Source organism: Carcharhinus amblyrhynchos, chromosome 1 (genome assembly GCF_965287045.1).
Source record: "Carcharhinus amblyrhynchos chromosome 1, sCarAmb.v2.hapA, whole genome shotgun sequence".
Taxonomy (NCBI): domain Eukaryota; kingdom Metazoa; phylum Chordata; class Chondrichthyes; order Carcharhiniformes; family Carcharhinidae; genus Carcharhinus; species Carcharhinus amblyrhynchos.
Window position 1 is genome coordinate 39099913 of NC_137324.1, and position 20296 is coordinate 39120208.

A 20296-nucleotide genomic window follows, 5' to 3' on the forward strand; every position below is an offset into this window, starting at 1 on the left:
CTTAGTCCAGTGGAGAAAGAGGGCCCAGTATCTGCATCTTCCGACTGTAATGCTGTGGTCCTTTGTGTTCAGTGAGGCCTTTGGCCTTCAATAGGAGCCACAATACCATCTTCGGAGGGAGGGGTTTCCCCTTTATGGTCTCTCAATGCTCCTTTCTGATGCTAAAGCACTGTGGTTAGCACTATTGTCTCACAGCGCCAGGGACCTGGGTTCGACCCCCAGATTGGGTCACTGACTGTGTGGAATTTGCACGTTCTCCCCGTGTTTGTGTGGGTTTCCTCCAGATGATCCAGTTTCCTCCCACAGTCCAAAATATGTGCCTGTTAGGTGCATTGGCCATGCTAAGTTCTCCCTCAGTGTACCCAAACAGACGCCGGAGCATGGCTGCTAGGTGATTTTCAAAGTAATTTCATTGCAGTGTTAATGTAAGCCTACTTGTGACACTAGTGAATAAACTTAAAGCACTGTCCTGGCCTCAGCACATGAATTTGCATCCTTGCGCTAACGTGCTTCCACCTGATGGCATCCCAGTGAGGGAACCCTGAGATGAACCCTGAGCCCTGCTTCGGGGTGGGAACAGATCCGGGTGGGAAGAACAGAACTGGATAGGGAGCAGGAATCCTTTCCCAGCCTTGTCACTGGAACTCCACCCTGAAGAGGTGAAACCCAATAATCACGTTCCAAATATTGGAGTAGGCAAACATCAAAGTAAGTGAACTTCCTTGATTTGATATACAAAGCCACATGTTTCTCAGCTCCCCTCTGAACATCACAGGAGATAAGCCTCTAGCTTATACCACTATATTTAACAACCACAGGAGTCACCTTAACCATTCATTTCCTGACTCCAGGCTATTTGGCATTGATACAAATGAATTAATCATGCAGCGAGACTTCATATGGCACAGAATTAAAATTTTATCTGCAGGAGCCATTTATTTTTAGTCCATCAGCATATGGAAAGCACATCTGAGCTGCTTAGCATTTTGTATTCAGTTAATTTTCCCTTGTTGTATTAGATAAATATGTCTCGGATCCCTGTGGATACTCATACAGTATAAGGCCATCTTCAAAGGCTGAAAATTAAAAGTAAATGAATCTAGATTCTACATCTTCCAGGATTTACTTCCGTTGTTTAAGCCCTTTCTCATTTCTACAGCTATTACACTTGCTTACTTCATTGGTGCTAACTGACCTCCAACCCATTATCCAATTGGCCTCTCTTAAACTGTCAGACTACCGAAAGCTACAGTGGATTTTAACAGTGGAGGACATTACAGCCAAGATATGTTCTTACCCACATTCACATACTAACAATTTGCTGGCAGGTCACCAGATACAGAAGGTGTGTGGAGGCTATTTGAATCATTCTCCCTCCCCACTCCCTTACCCAGGATCACTGAGCTCAATTACAGCTATAGGGCACGCTGTCAAAAAAGCACAACTTTTGACTGGAAGCTTGTAAGATGGATGAGGGAGGAAAATTCCTTAACAAAAATCCAGATTCTCAAATTACACCTATTTACTTACCAAGTCTTGAATTTCAGTTAACTCTCCTGCCCTCCTTCCATTCTGATGACTGTCATTTGTCTGCACAAGTTTACTTTCCCCTTGCAGTAAACTTAAGAATCCCCCAGGCTTTCACCCAGAACCAGCCGAATATGACAAGTTGTTCGAATTCTATTCCCAGCGTGAGTTGCTGATGTGACAGCGTAAATGGTTGATTTATATTGACCTTCGTCCACATTCCTGATTATTTTCCAGGATGAAAGTTTGAACAAAGAACAAAGAAAATTACAGCACAAGAACAGGCCCTTCGGCCCTGCACTGACTACGCTGCCCAACTGAACTGAAGCCCCCTACCCTTCCAGGGACCATATCTCTCTATTCCCATCCTATTCATGTACTTATCAAGATGCCCCTTAAAAGTCACGATCATATCTGCTTCCACTACCTCCCCCTGCAGTGAGTTCCAGACGCCCACCACTGTCTGCGTAAAAAGCTTGTCTCGTACATCTCCTTTAAACCTTGCCCTTTGCACCTTAAACCCATGCCCCTTAGTAATTGACTGTTCCATTCTGGGAAAAGCTTTGTAAATCTTCGCTTGTACAGATCACCACCTCTGAAACTCCCAGCTGATGCCCAAGCTGAAACACAACAGTCATAAGGCTGCATTTTCTCTCCCAAAGTGGGTACCTCAAGTTGGGAAATTTCCTGGAACCACCTCAGAAAAATGACCCTGAAAGTCACAATTTTCTCTCTGAAGAGACAGGGAGTTAGGACAATCAACTTCAAAAACTGAGTGCTGAGGCAGGCTAGAAGGCCATTTGGGTTCTCTGGTACTTTTTCCAATTGTATTTTAAGGTTTCAGGCTCTCCAGTCCTCACCCCTCACTAAACCCTCCTCCATGGTCTCTTACAGGCTCCAGGGAAACTCACACCAACGCATGCCTCCCAAATCCAATAAGAAATTCAGAAGAAAGGACTTCACCCAAAGGAAGAATATGGGACTCACTAGCACAAGGACTGATTGAGATAAATAGTTTTTTATTCATTCATGGGATGCAGGCGTCACTAGCTAGGCAAGCATTTATTCCCCATCCTCAACTGCCCTTGAACTAGGCCATTTCAGAGGGTAGTAAAGAGTCAATTGCATCACTGTGGCTCCTGAATCACATGTAGGCCAGACTGAGTAAGGATGGCAGATTTCCTGTCCTAAAATCCATTTGCATGCATTTAAATTGAATTAATGGGCTACACACCCAACTTTACTAGCATTTCTCCCTTTATCATCGCATTCGCGCATTGAGGTTCGGCACAAAACAGACCTGCTGGTGGAGTGGACGGAGGCCAGATCATTCTGGGAGTGGAGGGGGGGTTAATTCTATCCTATCATATTTCTAATTCTGATCATTCCTCTTATAAATGCTACTTAGATTATATTTCACTTGCCATGAGTGTTGTTCTTTTCCCCTATACCAGCAAGTTCAGAAGAAGCAGAAATTATCTTATCACCATTTCCCAGATTATCTTCTAAACTTGGAAATATAGCTCGAAGAATTTACTGCAAGTTGGCTGTTGCTAAACACAATCGCAAAGGTTGTTGAATCAAGCCACAGTTATTTGTACATGCACCTATATGTTTCATTACACAACTTCAATAAAGGCCTGGATATGTACCTCAGCGGATTTTGCAAGTATAGGCAGCAGGGAGAAGGGATTCCACTGCTATAATAGTACACGGGCACTTAATTAATGAAACTGTCAAAGTACTCGGCTGTGAGTATGTGAAATATACTGGGAGGCAGACCAGATGGATCTCTGGTGTGGAGCAGCGGGAGGGCAGGGACAGGGGGGTCCACTGCCACTCTGTGAGCAATCAGTGTGGGGGAAAGGGGGCAGGGGGCTGCAATTGGTCTGAGTAGGGGGGGTGGGGGTGGAGGGTAGTTTGTTGTAGGGGTTGATGTCTGTGGGGACTACCGCTCTCCGGCTGCTTTAACTGCTTTTTGCAGCCCGGGAGTGATGTGACAGTGGCGTGATTTTCAAATTTTTTTCCTCACTGCGCATGTGCAGTTCAGAGCTCTGATCATTTCGGGCATGACAAGCCCTACCCACAGTGCAATTCAGACTCGCGATTTTTTATTCCAGGCTAAGTGCTAATGGGGGCGCCTGAAAGCAGATTTCAGTTGGAACTGAATTGTGCCCAGATTCAGCACACTTAGAACGAAAATGGTAAAATCAGGCCGACTGAGGGTCCAGTGACCAGGTTTCCCTGGTCAGCCCTGCAGGGGGCTGAACTTTGGTCCGTCAATGACAAGACTAACGCCAACAAGGTCCGAGCAATTGGTTCAGGCCTGTTTTAAGTTTAAAATGTTCAAATATTGTCTCTTTCACTTGGAGTTGTTGAATTCTAAGGTGAAATGCTGATGTATGTCAATGAGGGCGATGGCAGAAACTTGAGATGATGAATTAAGAGTATCATGTATGAATTGTGTTATACAATATTATTATTCAATGGCCTAAAGGCAATTTATTTGTATCATGTATTGGTACCCATGTGACAACTTGAAGAAAAAAATTTGAAATAAGGAAAGAAATTGTCAAAAATCACCAGAGAAACCACGTTTAATATCTTTTAAAATTCCATAAATAAAAATGTTCAGAGAATAACTCAAAATGCTGGCTTAGTAAAAGGAATAGATTCTAGTCAAATTCTAATCGTACTCTCTTTCACAAATATTGAAAGATAGTACCTCAATTCTTCCGCTGCTGTTTGGAAGCAAAAGCAAAGGAGACTGAGATTGGTATAACAATGTCTGACTGATATTGATTTAATTTATTATTGCAACATGTATTAGCATACAGCGAAAAGTATTGTTTCTTGTGTGCTATACAGACAAAGCATATCGTGCATATGGAAGGAAAGGAGACAGTGGAGAATGTAATGTTAAAGATGCAGACTGTAGCAGAATAAACGGGCCACATAGTGATCTGGGGGTGATTTTCGAACATAAGAACATAAGAACATAAGAAATAGGAGCAGGAGTAGGCCATCTAGCCCTTCGAGCCTGCCCCGCCATTCAATAAGATCATGGCTGATCTGTTGTGGCTCAGTTCCACTTTCCCGCCCTCTCCCCATAACCCTTAATCCCCTCTCTTATCAAGAACCCATCAACCCGCTTCTTAAAAATATTTAGCGAGGCAGCCTCCACCACTTCAACGGGCAGAGAATTCCAGAGATTCACCACCCTTTGAGTGAAGAAGTTCCTCCTCAACTCCGTTCTAAACCGCCTCCCCTTTATCTTGAGGCTGTGCCCCCTAGTCCTACTGTCTTTTTTGAGCAGGAAGAGTCTCTCCACCTCTATCCTATCCATCCCATTCATCATCTTATACGTCTCAATGAGATCTCCCCTCATTCTTCTAAACTCTAACGAGTACAAGCCTAGTTTATTCAGCCTCTCCTCATAGCTCAATCCCCTCAACTCCGGTATCAGCCTAGTAAACCTCCTCTGCACTCCCTCCAGGGCCAAAATATCCTTGCGCAGGTGCGGCGGCCAAAACTGCACACAGTACTCCAGCTGCGGCCTCACCAATGCCCTATACAGCTGCAGCAAGACCTCCCTACTTTTATATTCAATCCCCCTCGCTATGAAGGCCAGCATCCCATTTGCCTTCCTGACCACCTGCTGCACCTGCAAGCTGGGTTTTTGCGACTCATGCACAAGGACCCCGAGGTCCCTCTGCACCGTCGCCTGCTGCAGTTTTTCGCCACGTAAGTAATAGTCCTTCCTACCATTCTTCCTACCAAAGTGGACCACCTCACACTTGCCAACATTAAATTCCATTTGCCATTTCCTGGCCCATTCGCCCAGCCTATCTAGATCCTTCTGCAGACTCTCCACACCCTCCGCACAATTTGCCTTTCCCCCAATCTTGGTGTCATCAGCAAATTTCGACACCCTGCACTCGGTTCCCTCCTCCAGATCATCTATATAAATGGTAAATAGCTGAGGCCCCAGCACCGACCCCTGGGGCACCCCACTAGTCACCAACCGCCAATCTGAATAGCACCCATTGACCCCCACTCTCTGCCTCCTATTTGACAACCAATCCTCTATCCACGCTAACACCCTACCCCCAACTCCATGTCCCCTGACCTTCTGCAATAACCTCTTGTGAGGTACCTTGTCAAACGCCTTCTGAAAATCCAGAAAGACCACATCCACCGGCTCTCCTCTATCCACTGCCCTAGACACATCCTCATAGAACTCCAGTAAATTTGTCAGACACGACTTCCCTTTAATGAAACCGTGTTGCGTCCGCCCTATCAAGCAATTCCCTTCAAGATGCCTCGCAATTTCCTGCTTAATGACGGATTCTAACATTTTACCTACCACAGACGTTAAACTAACCGGCCTATAATTCCCCGCCTTTTGCCTGGCACCCTTCTTAAACAACGGCGTAATATTAGCCGTTTTCCAATCTTCCGGCACTTCCCCGGAATCCAGCGACGTCTGGAAAATAACCACCAAGGCATCCACTATCACCTCCGCCATTTCTTTCAGAACCCTCGGATGCATTCCATCCGGTCCTGGGGACTTGTCCACAATCAGCCCCTCCAGTCTGTCGAGCACCACCTCTCTAGTAACAGTAATGTCATTAAGACCCTCCATTCCTACCACCTTTCCATCGCTAACACGAAGCACAATGGTTACTATTGCTGCCACACAGCGCCAGGAACCAGGGTTCAATTCCCAGCTTGGGTCATAATCTGTGTGAGTTTGCACGCTTCCCCAGTGTCTGCATGGGTTTCCTCCAGGTTCTCCAGTTTCCTCCCACAGCCTGAAGGACGTGATGTTAGGTGCATTGGCCACACTAAATTCCCCCTCAGTGTACCTGAACAGGCGCCGGAGTGTGGCGACGAGGGGATTTTATCACAGTAACTTCACTGCGATGTTAATATAAGACTACTTGGTACTTGGGGGTGGGGAAAGGTTATTGTCGGTTGGACCAGAAGATCTCACCAACAGGAATGGCTAGAAAATCCTGCCCAAATGGGTCTGCAAAAAAAATACAATCACAATTCAAATTTATTTTGAAGTTGAAATTACAAGTTAAAGTTTCTGTTCTGATAAATATGAGCCATTTCTCTCCAAAGACCATTTGGTATTGATTGGTGCCAAGGCAAAGAGACCAAAATATTTCACTCCATTTCAACTCTGCATAATCTCCAAAATTAGAGCCTAACAATAAGTTACCTGAGTCGAGTGTTCGCTCTGTCTAGAATCTGTCTTCCCGGTTTCTGAAAGTCGGGTTCTGAACTGTGCTGTTGAGGTTCCATTAGAAAGTTGCTCATCCATACCCCGGTCAACAGTTACTTCAGAGTTATTGGGGTCACAATGAGAGTCATTCCCTTCCGCTTTTGAACACTCTGCTTCCATAGAGACGTGATATCCATTCTCTTGCTCGGAGCTATGACTCTCCCGGCTGTCCTGGCTATCCTGATTGAGGGAAGAACGGGAGATGACACCAAACTTTCGAGTTCGTTTGCCATTTTGTGCGGGACTTCCGCTCGGCTCTGAGCTGCTGCCACCTGTCCTGAGTTCACTGTTGCTGCCATTGGAAGGAGGAAGAGGAGCTTTGCGTTTAATGCGACGCAGCATGATCAGGTAGACACATCCGCCATTCCAGCACTGGTCAGCCAGGTAACTGTAATATAAACAGATTGTCCTCATCAAATAAATGCTTAAGCGGTTTAAGGATGGATAAAGAGAAGCATTCGGTATTGGCAAACTTCTTCCTTTCAGAAATCTAGCCAAAACTGCCAATCCCCCGCAACACACGAAGAACTTTCTGACTCCACACTATTTTCCTGTGGCCTTTCTAGTAGGTCAGGAAGGTCTGAGGTACAACATGCACATATACCGTTTCCTAAAGCAGGGTCCCCATCATGAGGGTCACGAGAAAATATTTCCTCCCACACACTACTCTCAAGTTCTGCTGAAAATTGGGAGGGCGGCACTGTGGCACATTGGTTAGCACTGCTGCCTCGCAGCGCCAGAGACCTGGGTTGGGTCACTGTCTGTGTGGAGTTTGCACATTCTCCCCGTATCTGCGTAGGTTTCCTTTGGATGCTCCAGTTTCCTCCCACATTCCAAAGATGTGCTCGTTAGGTTGATTGGCCATGCTAAATTGACCAGAGTGACTAGTTAGGGTAAATGCTTTGGGTTATGGGGATAGGGCCTGGGCGGGTTTGTGGTCAGTGCAGACTTGCTGGGCCAAATGACTCCTTCTGCACTGTAGGATTCTATGAGACCTGGGGAGAGAATGGAGGTGTGGGGGCCTTTAAATGATGTTGAGACCTGGGCCACAGTGATGGAAGAGCTGAGGTGGGCCTCCTAACAGTCCACCTTTGCACTGACACTCCTCCTGCAGTCCATGGTGGCTCACAAGCTGCACTGCAAACCTGAAATCACGTGTGAGAAAATAAACATCTCGGACAATGTCACACCTGGGTTCGGTATCAGAAGCTGCAAAAATGCACAAGTTCCTGAAACTATGTGGAACTCTGGGCCCATGGATGTCTTAGTTTGCGCCCAAATTGACCTTTTCATTAGCATTATGAACAAGCAAAACTCCCCCACTCCAAATCTCCCCCCTCACCGCAAAAGGAAAGAATCATAATTTTCACTGTTCACAAGAGCTGTCCAATTCAAATATACTTTTCCCACCTTACGCCCATCCATACACCCAGGAGCCCATCCGTATATGCAGGAGCCAAACTTGATGGGAGAGAGTGTCTCAACATCATACCGCCAAACAGTGCCTTTCATTGACTTCACATATATGCAGACAACACTACCGCAATAGATGATAATTACTTAATTTAATCAGTAATATTTCATGGTACATCTCAGCTTCACCTTTCAGATTGGATGTCAAACAAAGACCTCACTGTTTTTGGAGATGTAATCTCAGGGCACTACCTGAAGGAGATGTGGAGATGCTGGCATTTGGACTGGGGTAAACTGGTGAGAACTCCCACCCACCTGATGAAGGAACAGCCAGTTTGCTACAAATAAACCTGTTGGACTTTAATCTGGTGTTGTGAGACTACCTGAAGGAGAGTCAGGGATCAGGTTCAATTCCCAGCTTGAGTCACTATTTGTGTGGAGTTTGCATGTTCTTTCTGTGGGTTTCCTCCAGGTGCTCCGGTTTCCTCCCACAGTCCAAAGGATGTGCAGGTTAGATGCATTGGCCATGTTAAATTCTCCCAAACAGGCGCTGGAGTGTAAAGTTTATTTATTAGTCACAATTAAGGCTCACATTAACACTGCAATCAAGTTACTGTGGAATTCCCCTAATCACCTTCAGCACCTGTTCGGGTTAATGCACCTAACCAGCATGTTTTTCAGACTGCGGGAGGAAACTGGAGCACCCAGAGGAAACCCACACAGACATGGGGAGAACGTGCAAACTCCACACAGACAGTCCCAAGCCAGGAATCGAACACAGATCCCTGGCTGTGAGGCAGCAATGCTAACCACTGTGCCATCGTGGCGGCTAGGGGATCTTCACAGTAACTTAATTGCAGCGTTAATGTAAGCCTACTTGTGACACTAATAGATAAAGAAGTACTCCTCTTGACTTGGCAAAATTTCTTGCTCAACCAACACCACCAGAAATCAATTATCTTTTGGTCATCTGCTTACTGTTAATGGGACCATATTGTGTGCAAACTAGCTGTTACATTTCCCGCTAATACACATTCACAAGGGAATTGCATTGTATGTGATGAATTTTGAGATACTGAAGAAGAACTGAGCTGTAAATTTGCTCAGGACTACTCATATCTGCTATAGTAACTTCACTAGAAGTATGTCAGGACTCTCAGACGAGATTTCTACCTAACCTCCATGGAAGCTATGGTAGCAAAACGGAAACAACTCCAAGAAAGTTTCCAGCTATTGTGGCGTTACATAAATATAAATACAATTCCTTGAAATGATCCCAGAGATGATCTGTTGAAACAGTTCTGGTAACAATGTCTGATTATACAAGTAGAGGACATGCTTCTCCCATCCCTCAGTATTCAGTGTCCTAGTTGATAAACCATTCCCTACACTGAAATATCTACCCAGAGACAAAACACAAGTGGGGCAACTGTACAAAATCTACCTCAGAAATAATCCTTTACATCAAAAAAAGGGGCAAGAACTCAGTGCCTTACCCCAAAAATAAACGTATTTTTAAAAAAAGTGTAAGTTAATGAAAGTTGAAACATAGACATGTTTTTTTTTGTTATAGAGAATTAGGGTCTATTTGTTCTTCTCAAGGAGCAGTTCCCCAAAATAATATTATATACACATACAAGGATAGTTGCTTCTAACTTTGTTATTGCATTTGCAAAAGCATCTGACTCCCCCTGCTATGAGTATGGCCACCACGGCAACACTTTTAACATTTTTCTGTTCACTGAGATGATTAACTCAGGGTTTGACATTCAATGAAATACTCATTTTAAATTTCTTCCTCCACCCCATACTATTGTGAGAACCAGAAATGTCTAAAAGGGTCAAAAATTACTTAATAACTAATATGCTCCACTTTCAAGTTGCCTTCTTGGTTCAGCAGCTCACATACAGAACAATCAACGTCCAATACTGAGAGATTCATAGAATAGAATACCTACAGTGCAGAAGGAGACCATTCGGCCCATCGAGCCTGCACCGATAACAATCTTGCCCAGGCCCCATCATATTTACCCATATATTTACCCTACTAATCCACCTGACATTCCCCTAACACTAAAGAGCAATTTAGCATGACCATCAACCTAACCCACACACTTTTGGGCTGTGGGAGGAAACCGGAGCACCTGGAGAAAACCCACGTGGACATGGGGAGAATGTGCAAACTCCACACAGACAGTGACCCAAGCCGGGAATCGAACCCCAGTCCCTGGAGCAGTGAGGCAGCAGTGCCAATCATTGTGCCACCGTGCTGCCCAAAATTGTTGTGGGGCAGTTAGAGGCATGGAATCATAGAATTCTACATCATTTTCACGATCCTGATCAATCATGTAATCCATGGAATTGTATACATGCATTGCACTGATGGATTGAATTGTACAAACTCTCGGCAAGGAATCCCTAGCATTTAAAAGCAACTCTGTGGCAATGCGCAAGGATAATTCTAATATCCTCATTGGCTCACAGAACACTGCGCCAACAGTAAATCATTCAGTGCTGCCTATGACTATAAAGAAAACTATCCCCCGCTAATGAAATAGGTGTCACAATGCAACTTGATTAGAATGGATGAAAATTTGCATTTACATGTTGTGAAGGTCTGTCACTGTCTGAAAATCTCGCACAGCAGAAAACCATCAGTTCAACTAGACGTGATATTAGTTTTCATCACTTCAGCTACTTTCTTCTCAAATTTGCCTAGTATTGAATGTCACACACTTCTGACCGAGATATCGCAATCAGACAGGTTACCTCTCAGTCAGCTCCTGTACCACAATGTTACCATAACTTAAAGATAATTCACAAGCACACACATTATGCGATGGAGACGGATGCACAAGTCAGCACTTACTGAATATCTTTCACCTTACCCGCCTGAACAGCAGCAAAACAAATCCAACATTCATTTTTGAAAGAAGACGGCAAAGGAATCAATCAATTTAGAGAATAAGGTATTAAAGGAATGGAAACAAGAAAACAGCAACCACAGCTGACAGCTTCTTGCGCTGAGAGAGATGTGACAGGTGTTCATAAAGTAGTACTGAACCTCGCACTGAAGCGCTTACTTGTTACAGCCAAAAGGAGTCTGCACAAAGGCTTCACAGTATTAGCATTTTAAACATCACTTCGAACCTTCTACAAACCCCTTACTCTTGCGGGCAGGCAACTGTACCAAAAAACTCAAATGAATATTGGTTGGCCGCGGGATAGCGCGCCGTCAGAAGGTTTTTTGTAGCTATTCAGCATGTCACTGAAAACATTACGCAGCAGCACAAAAAGAAGAAAATTTTGCTAGCTTTCGTCTTGCGGGCTTCCTCGAGGGAAAAGGGGGGAATGCAAATAACAGAATGAAGCACATTACGTATGTCATCAAGCACATGGTTATCTTTTCCAATTAATGGACATTCACAATGGAAATTGGAATTCTCTTTTACAAAAGACCTTACTCTAACATAACCAGTAATTAATACAATTAAGTAAAAACATTGCTTGTTAACATATTTCTATTCTTTGTTGTCAGTAAGAAACATTATGGGCAAATTGTGTGCTCAGCCTAGCTGTCAAGGACACAAACTTTTTTTAGTGAGTCCATTCAGATTTCCACCCCCTCACCCTTATGATTAGCAAAATGCAAATGTAAAGCCAAGAGAGCCCCAAATCCGATTACCCGATTAATTAGTTGGACTAACAGAAAAATATTTGCAAAAATAACTCATTGACGCAACCTTAGAAAAACATGACCAACACAGTGTAGAGTCATCAGTGGGATGCACTTTGTTGTCTTTTGTTCCATGATGTCTTTGTCATTTAATGTCTCCCACCCTCTATCAATCTTTTTATTCTTCCTCCACCTCCTCCCTTTCAATGGCATAAAACCCATCACATTTCTACCTTCCTCCAGTTCACAAGAGGAGTCATATGTGACTCAAAATGTTACCCGATCTCTCTCTCTCTCCACAGGTGCTACGTGATTTGCTAAACTTTTCCAGCATTTTCTGTTCTCATCAGTGGGAACCATTTTTGTAGACATTTGCTTCATTATTTCACAAGGTGGACATGGAATAGATGTTTCCTCTTGTGGGAGAAGAACAAACTAGGGGGCAATGTTTCAAAATTAGGTGACACCCTTTTAGCGCAGAGCTGAGGAGATTACTTTTCCCTCTGGGGGTTATGCAAATTAGGAACTCTGCCTCAGAAGGCAGTGGAAGCGAGGCCAGTGAATTTTTTTTTGGGTGAGGTAGTTAAATAACATGATGTCCAGGATCCCACTGTATCTGCAGCCCCCCTGTTCATCCGAGGTGACAGCAGAACAGGGGTTTCAAGCACCATAAAATTTAAATGCTATGATCACTTCAATTTTGAAAAAAATTGGCAATCCTTTGGATATCCACAGACAACCGCTTGAAACTGTTTGCTTGTCACCCACATATGGAGCCACTGGATAGTGCAGGGCCTGAAGAATTGGCTGCTGGCCCCATCAGCTGGATAGTGCCTCCACCTTGTGCCACCCTCACTTCCACTCACCTCAGCAGAATGCAGCATTCACAATAGGTCTGCCGACTACCCTCCAAACTGAGCACTCGGATACTCTCAATATCTGACATTCCCAATTAGATGCCGTTCTCAGAAGCAGCTTCTTATTTGGCCTCCTCTGAGATGACTGCACATGATGCCCTACCACATGCATGCCCGGGTTCACTATCTGGCAATTAGCCAGACAAGAGGCTTGTGACACCAACAGGAAAATTCAATCCACAATATCTCTTAGCCTTCCCTTTGTCTATAAACTCCTATGCTTTCTCAAACATAGAAACTAGAAGCAGGAGTAGACCAATCAGCCCTTTGAGCCTGCTCCACTATTCATTTTGATGGCTGATCATCAAAGGCAATATCCTGATCCCCTTTCCCCCTCCCCAGCCCCAAGAGCTATATCTAATTTCTTCTTGAAATCAGACAACGTTTTGGCCTCAACTACTTTCTGTGATAGGGAATTCCAAAGTTTTACCACTCTATGGGTGAAGAAATTTCTTCTCACCTCAGTCCTAAAAGGTTTACCCCTTATCCTCAAACTATGACCCCTAATTCTAGGCTCCCCCACCATCAGGAACATTCATTCTGTATCTACCCTGTCTAACCCTGTTATAAGTTTCTATGAGATCCCCCCTCACTCAAAAGGTGAAAAGCTGCAGCATGCTACAGTGCAGAGGACCTGGGGGTCCTTGTGCATGAGTCGCAAAAACCCAGTCTGCAGATGCAGCAGGTGATCAAGAAGGAGAATGGAATGCTGGCTTTTATAGTGAGGGAGATAGAATATAAAAGCAGGGAGGTCTTGCTGCAACTGTACAGGGTACTGGTGAGGCCACAGCTGGAGTGTGCACTTTTGGTCGCTACACTTGCGGAAGGATATATTGGCCTTGGAGGGAGTGCAGAGGAGGTTCACTAGGCTAATACCGGATATGAGGGGGTTTGACTATGAAGAGGGACTAAATGGACTAGGTCTGTACTCGTTGGAGTTTAGAAGGATAGAGACATATAAGATAATGAAGGGGATGGACAGGGTAGAGGTAGAGAGATTCTTCCTGCATAGAAAGGATAGCAGGACTAGAGGGCACAGCCTCAAGATAAGGGGGTGGCAGTTTAGATCAGTTGAGGAGGAACTTCTTCACTCAAAGGGTGGTAAATCTCTGGAATTCTCTGCCCATTGAAGTGGTGGAGGCTACCTCGCTGAATATATTTAAGTCACAGGTAGATAGATTTTTGATAGACAAGGGAATTAAGGGTTATGGGGAGAAAGCGGGAAAGTGGAACTGATCCACTTCAGATCAGCCATGATCTTATTGAATGGCGGGGCAGGCTCGAAGGGCTAGATGGCCTACTCCTGCTCCTATTTCCTATGTTCTTATGTACTCTTCTATACTCCAGCGAGTATAATCCTAACCGATTTACTTTCTCCTCATATGACAGATCTGCCATCCCTGGAATCAGCCTGGTAAACCTTTGCTGTACTCCCTCCAAGCATTTTCTATGAATGTATTCAAGAGGCAGCTAGATGTAGCACTTGGGGCGAACAGGATCAAAGATTATAGGGAGAAAGCAGAATTAGGCTATTGAGCTGAACGATCAGCCATGATCGTAATGAATGGGGGAGGAGACTCGAAGGGCCGAATGGCCTCCTCCTATCTTCTATGTTTCTAAGCATGATCTCTGCTGCACCCCCAGTTTTTGGATAACTCCAGGGCTTTCTGCCAGGAAATCACGTAGTTTCGGGTGAGATGAAGGATGTATAAATTAGGAGATGTTAAATATCACAATTGTGTGCCACAAGTGGAAAGGATTGAAGGGTTTTTCTGCTGTCCGTCACTGTTTGGGTTTTCCAGTATGTCAGAAAGTCAGCAGATTCTCGGGGCCACATGCATGTCCTGCAATCGCTGACAAAAGTCAAACCCGTGACTGTAAAACAGCTGGGAAATACTAATTCAGAATTTTAAAAATTGACTTGCGCAGCAGATAGTAAGTAAAGACAATGCCAGCAGTTTTAATCAGCAAGTTTTAAAATGTCCATGTTGCATTAATCTTATCATTGAAATGAGTTACCATCTGCTTCCCATAATAGAAGGCAATATACGATCTGCAAACGCTCTGCTGCCCTAAACAGGACTGATCAAAATTAGCTTGGGTTAAATTGCTGGTTAATAGAACACATCCCACTGTTAAAGTAACCAGCCGGAAGCATCCTTCGTCCATAGGTAGGATAAAGGAAGCAGAACACAGGTAATTTGAAACAGAATGGTGATTAAATGTTTCAAGTTGTAACGGTCCTGTCGCTGTAATAAAAGCATACTCTCTGCTTTATCATGGACTGTAACTGTACATGTCAGCCACAACTCTTTCCAAGACTGCAAGAAATTACAAAGGGTCTTGAACGAAGCCCAGAGAGATTGAGCAATTTAGACCTATAACTCTTATGTTCTTATAAAGAATGAGGGAATATAGATGCTAAAGGGGATTGACAGGCAGACATAGAGTGGATGCTTCCATATAACGAGAGGTCATAGTTTTAGGATGAGGTAGCAGATTTAAAACTAAGAGGAGAAATCATTTCCCCTTTCAAAGAAACCTTGTTTGTGAAAGGACCGTTGCCCCAATACAAAACACAACTTTTTTCCCACACTAAAAGTACTTCGGGGGCAATCAACAAAATATACTGTTTATTTGCAAGCCTTCATTTATTTTCCTTTTCTTTTAATTGGATAATAATTTTTACGAACAGGGAAAGATTGTTACGTGTAACAATTTTTTGTTAACAGCCAATCTTTTGTCTGGTAATATATCAAAAGCCTTGCTGAAGTCTCAATATAAACAAAAATAAATTATAGTTAGGTCTAACATACCCTCTCATTTTCTTTTTTGTAATGTATAGCAGATTTGCTTAAGTGCTGCACGGACTATTTAAATTTATTTACATGCTGAAGTACTTCTGTGTGGCCTGTACAGGAAACATTGGGTTTTGGCGATGCAGCTGGGAGGAAACCTTGGTTAGGTCCTTTTGGAGTGAAAAAAGGAAGCACTTCTCCGTACAAAAGGAAATCTGAAACTCTCTTCCCCCAAAAGACAATATATGCTGGGTCATTATAAACTTCCAAGACCATGAACTGGCAGAGTTTTGCTAGGTATGGAAAGGTGGATTGACCTGAACAGGCGCCAGAGAGTGATGACTAGGGGAATTTCATAGTAACTTCATTGCAGTGTTTATGTAAGCCTTAATTGTGACTAATAAATAAATAAACTTTATAAACTTTAAACATGATATGGAGCAAAGGCAGCTCAGTAGAGTTAAGGTGCAGATAATCTATAATCTAACAAATGACACAACAGACTCAAGGGCAGAATTTTACTGTTTCACTCTTAGGTGGGTAAGGCCTTAAATAGAACCCACTCATTCACTCTTAAGGCCCTGAAATAACAATTAAATAGCTCACTTAAGGGCTGTATCCCGCTTAATTTCCCCCTCAATTTTTAGTCTGGCGGGAGTGGGTGCTGGGAGGACAGGAAACAGACATTTCCACCTTTCTCCATCTCAGGTGGAAGGGTGGGGGGAGGGAAGCACTTCACTATGAACTCTCATCGGAGTTGGGGTGCCCCCCTCCCCCTTGGCTAGCCCCAATGCCATGATCACACCACTCCCAGCCACGCCACTCCCAACCTTTACCCTTAAACCATGGGACTTACTTTCTTTGGCAGTTCCTCAGGGTCGAGGATGACTTGCTTCCACTCCAAGAGGTGGGCTCTGTGGTGGCTGAATAATCCAAACCTGGAGCCACAGACTCTGCCACAGTTTTGATAGGTGGTGTTTGATGAAGTGGATGGGTCTGACATAACAACAGAAGATAGGAGCAGGCGGAGACCATTTGGCTCTTCAAACCTGCTCCACAATTCATTACAATCATGGCTGATCATCCAACTCAATAGCCTAACCCTGCTTTTTCCCCATAACCTTTAACCCCATTCGCCCCAAGTGCTATATCCAGCCACCTCTTGAATGCATTCAATGTTTTGGGATCAACTACTTCCTGCAGTAATGAATTCCACAGGCTTAGAAATGTCTCCTCACCTGCGTACTAACCAGTCTACCCTGAATCCTCAGACCGTAACCCCTGGTTCTGGACTCCCACACCATTGGTATCAGCCTCCCTGTATCTATCCTGTCGAGACCCGTTAGAATTTTATAAATCTCTATGAGATTCCCCCTCATTCATCTGAACTCCAGCAAAAACAATCCGAATCCAGTCAGTCAATCTCTCCTCATACATCAGTGCTGCTATCCCCGGAGTCAGCTCGGTAAACTTTCAATGCTCTGGATTCTGCACTCTCTTTCTGTTGTTTACGCTTGGCCTCTGCATGCCCCACCTGTTGATGTTCGAGGTGATTGGCTCCTTCATGGATGCATCTTCTCCAGTTTGTGTGTTCTAAGGCAAATAATTCCCAAGTATCAATGTGGATGTTGCATTCATTTAGGGAGGCTTTCAGAGTATCCTTGCTGCATTTCCTCTGCCCTCCTAGTGATCGCTTGCCATTGCAGTACTCAGAGGAGGGCACTTGTTTTGGGAGTGTTGTGTTGGGCATGCGGGCAATATGGCCTGCCCATCTCAGCTGGTCGAGAATGACCAGTGCCTCAATACTGGGGATATTGGCCTGGGAGACGGCGCCCACATTGGTACATCTATTCTGCCAGTGGACGTGCAGGATTTTGTCTGCTGTACATTGTCCATGTTTCTTATGCATGCAGGAGAGTGGCAACCACGGCTGCTCTGTAGACCATGAGCTAGGTGCTGGATTTGAGATCTCGGCCTTTGAACACTCTGTTCCTCAGACACACAGAGACTGCACTGGTGCATTGGAGCCGACACTAGATTTCATTGTCGATGTCTACTTGCGCTGAGATGAGGCTCCTGAGGTATGGGAAGTGATCCACGTTGTCCAGGAGCTCACAGTGGATACTGATGGTCAGTGGGCAGTTTTGTGTGGCAACAGCAGCCCAGGCTGGAAGAGAACCTTTGTTTTCCAGATGTTTAGTCTCAGGCCCATTCTCTCATAAGCCTCAATAAATGTGTCGAAAATGGTTTGCAGCTTGGCTTCTGAGTGTGCATATACACAGGTGTCTGCGTGCTGCAGCTCAGTGACAGAAGCTGGGGTGGTCTTGGTTCAGAGCTAGTGGAGTTGGAGATTGAATAGTTCCCCACTTATCCAGTAGGTTAGCTCCACTCCAGAGGGGACCTTCAAGATGATGGGGTGGAGTGTTGCTGCGAGGAAAATGGAGAAGAGTGTTGGTGTGATGACACAGCCCTGTTTGACTTCATTCCAATACCACTATGCCACCATGTGCCTTTTCCACGGCTGGGTTAATAAATGCTGGCCCAGCCAGGGACACACTTGATGACTGAAGATTTAAATAAGATTACTGTTATGGCTCTGTGCCTTCTCCTAACTCAAGTATTTTAAATATGTGGCTTGACACAAAGAATGCACAAATAATTTCCTTTTGAAATTCTCTTCACGATCTTGAAACTCAAATTAGGTCACCTAATTACCATAACAGAACTGTAAATGGAGACTGGCACATTGAACAGCAGCAGGTTATAACAGCATCATGTCACCAATAACATCTGCTCAGAAAATAGGAGTAAAACACAGACAACAAATGAATTGCAAATTTATGCACCATAGCATAAATCAAATCTGTTACGGTGCAAACTTTCCCTGTTGTCCAATCTGGTAAAATTTCTGCACTATTTTGAATTTTTCTATCAGGGTATTTAGCTCAACTCAAAACCTGCCAATGCAGTGACACTTTCTCTTTGAAGACACACTGAGAAGGACAGAATGCTCTCCCATGGGAGTTCCAGTTTTATCCATCTGGAAATTTACTGAGTGTACAAATAATCCTCCTCTTGAAGCACATTAAATTTACCAAATTTTAAACTCAGCTTCTTGCACTCAACGGCTCTGTGTTTGGTTATGAAATTCTAGTAACTGATCTATGCATATGTCGCTTGATTGGTTAAGACTGGGTGTTGATTCAGAGAAAAGTAAATAGATATCACAGAAGTTACTAGAAGCTGAGGTGGAGGGGTCATGTGGACATTTTGAGCATTGTGAACGACGCTCTGGAAATATAGTGCTTGCACACATAGAAACCGACGTCATCTCCGCATTGCTTTGTGGCAAATCAAATACATAAATATAACACAGTTGCTAAGGAGCAGAAAAACTTTTCACTCCAGATTTTATTACACGAATATTCTGAGTATTTTGATTTCCAATCTTCTTACTAATTTCTGGGGATATCCATCTACACTAATTGCAACACATTGTACAGAGGGTTTACTGCCAGAGGAAAGAAAAGTGGGGGGAACGTGGGGGCAGGGATGAACCTTCCTACCTCAACCGCAATGTTATACTGGGCTACTGCAGTTACAGCCTTATTTATGTTGAATTAGGGGCACCCAGAGATTTTGGTGTGATGTGGTGGTGGGGGTAGGAGGATTTTAGTAAATGTAACACAATTCACTTTGAGTCGTAGAGGTTTACAGCTTGGAAATAGGCCCTTTGGCCCAACATGTCCATGCTGCCCTTTTTTTTAGAGCCCTAAACCAGTCATTGCTGCTTTGTTGCGTCTAGAAACAGAACATTCCCTTTGCTTAATAAAAAATACCCACTGTCATTGTGTTGTTATGAAAGCACAGATGTGGACATTGTATAATATTTACTGAAGCCACAATCAACAAATATAGAAATGCAATCATAACCAGGTACAGTGGATGAAAGAGCTCACTTCGTGAAAACAACTCAGGATGCTTTTCAGGATAAGTTTAGTTGGAGGATGCCCAAGTCCTCATTAGCATCCCACCATTCCGCTGCAAACCAAAAGAGATATCCAGATACAATTCAAAGGGGCCTAGAAAAATAAGGCAGCATTCAATGGTCAGCTAGGTGTCTGGGGTTTGGGGGAATTAAAACAGATTTTGTACATAAGAAGAGAGAGGAGGAAGCCTGAGTGACTGAGAGTCAAAATTCCCGCTCCACCTAGCCAAAGAACAGTTTTATGCTTGACCAAAGGTGTCTGCATCGACTTTCCAACAGGTTTAACTGAGCAGAGCACTGAGCTGATGCTCCGATTCTGTAGGCATTAAAAATTTCATCCAGTCAGAGGGAGGATATCCAGGGAAAGGTCCACAGCAGTAAGAGTAAGTCTTTCGGTAGCACTTCTACGCTGAAGACATCTGAAATTTGGGGGTCAGGAAAGCGGAGAGGACTCCGGAGATTGTTTGACATTTCCAAGGCATCCTATCAGAAAATTCCAGATTGTGGCTCCTGTTGCCTTCATATTAGAGGCTTCCTTAAAAAAATTCTCTCTTTATCATCCACCACCCCCAGTATTTTGTTGCACATCTGGTCTCAAATCTGCAGACCCAATAGTGAGCATCATATAACGCAGCATACCAGCTCTCACACAATTTGAGGCCAAGGATGCAAAGATTCCTCGTG

The 20296-nt window shown here is 44.1% G+C and overlaps 1 protein-coding gene across 5 annotated transcripts in view; it reads right to left on the minus strand.

Annotated features, from left to right (window-relative positions):
* The window catches only part of pdzd2 (PDZ domain containing 2), a 456346-nt gene that overhangs the window by 149418 nt on the left and 286632 nt on the right, over nt 1-20296 (minus strand). For all 5 annotated transcript variants that reach the window (XM_080212162.1, XM_080211984.1, XM_080212076.1 and 2 more), the window contains one exon: nt 6758-7208. In XM_080212162.1, the coding sequence (XP_080068288.1) occupies nt 6758-7208 (451 nt within the window). The remainder of the gene's footprint in view (nt 1-6757; nt 7209-20296) is intronic.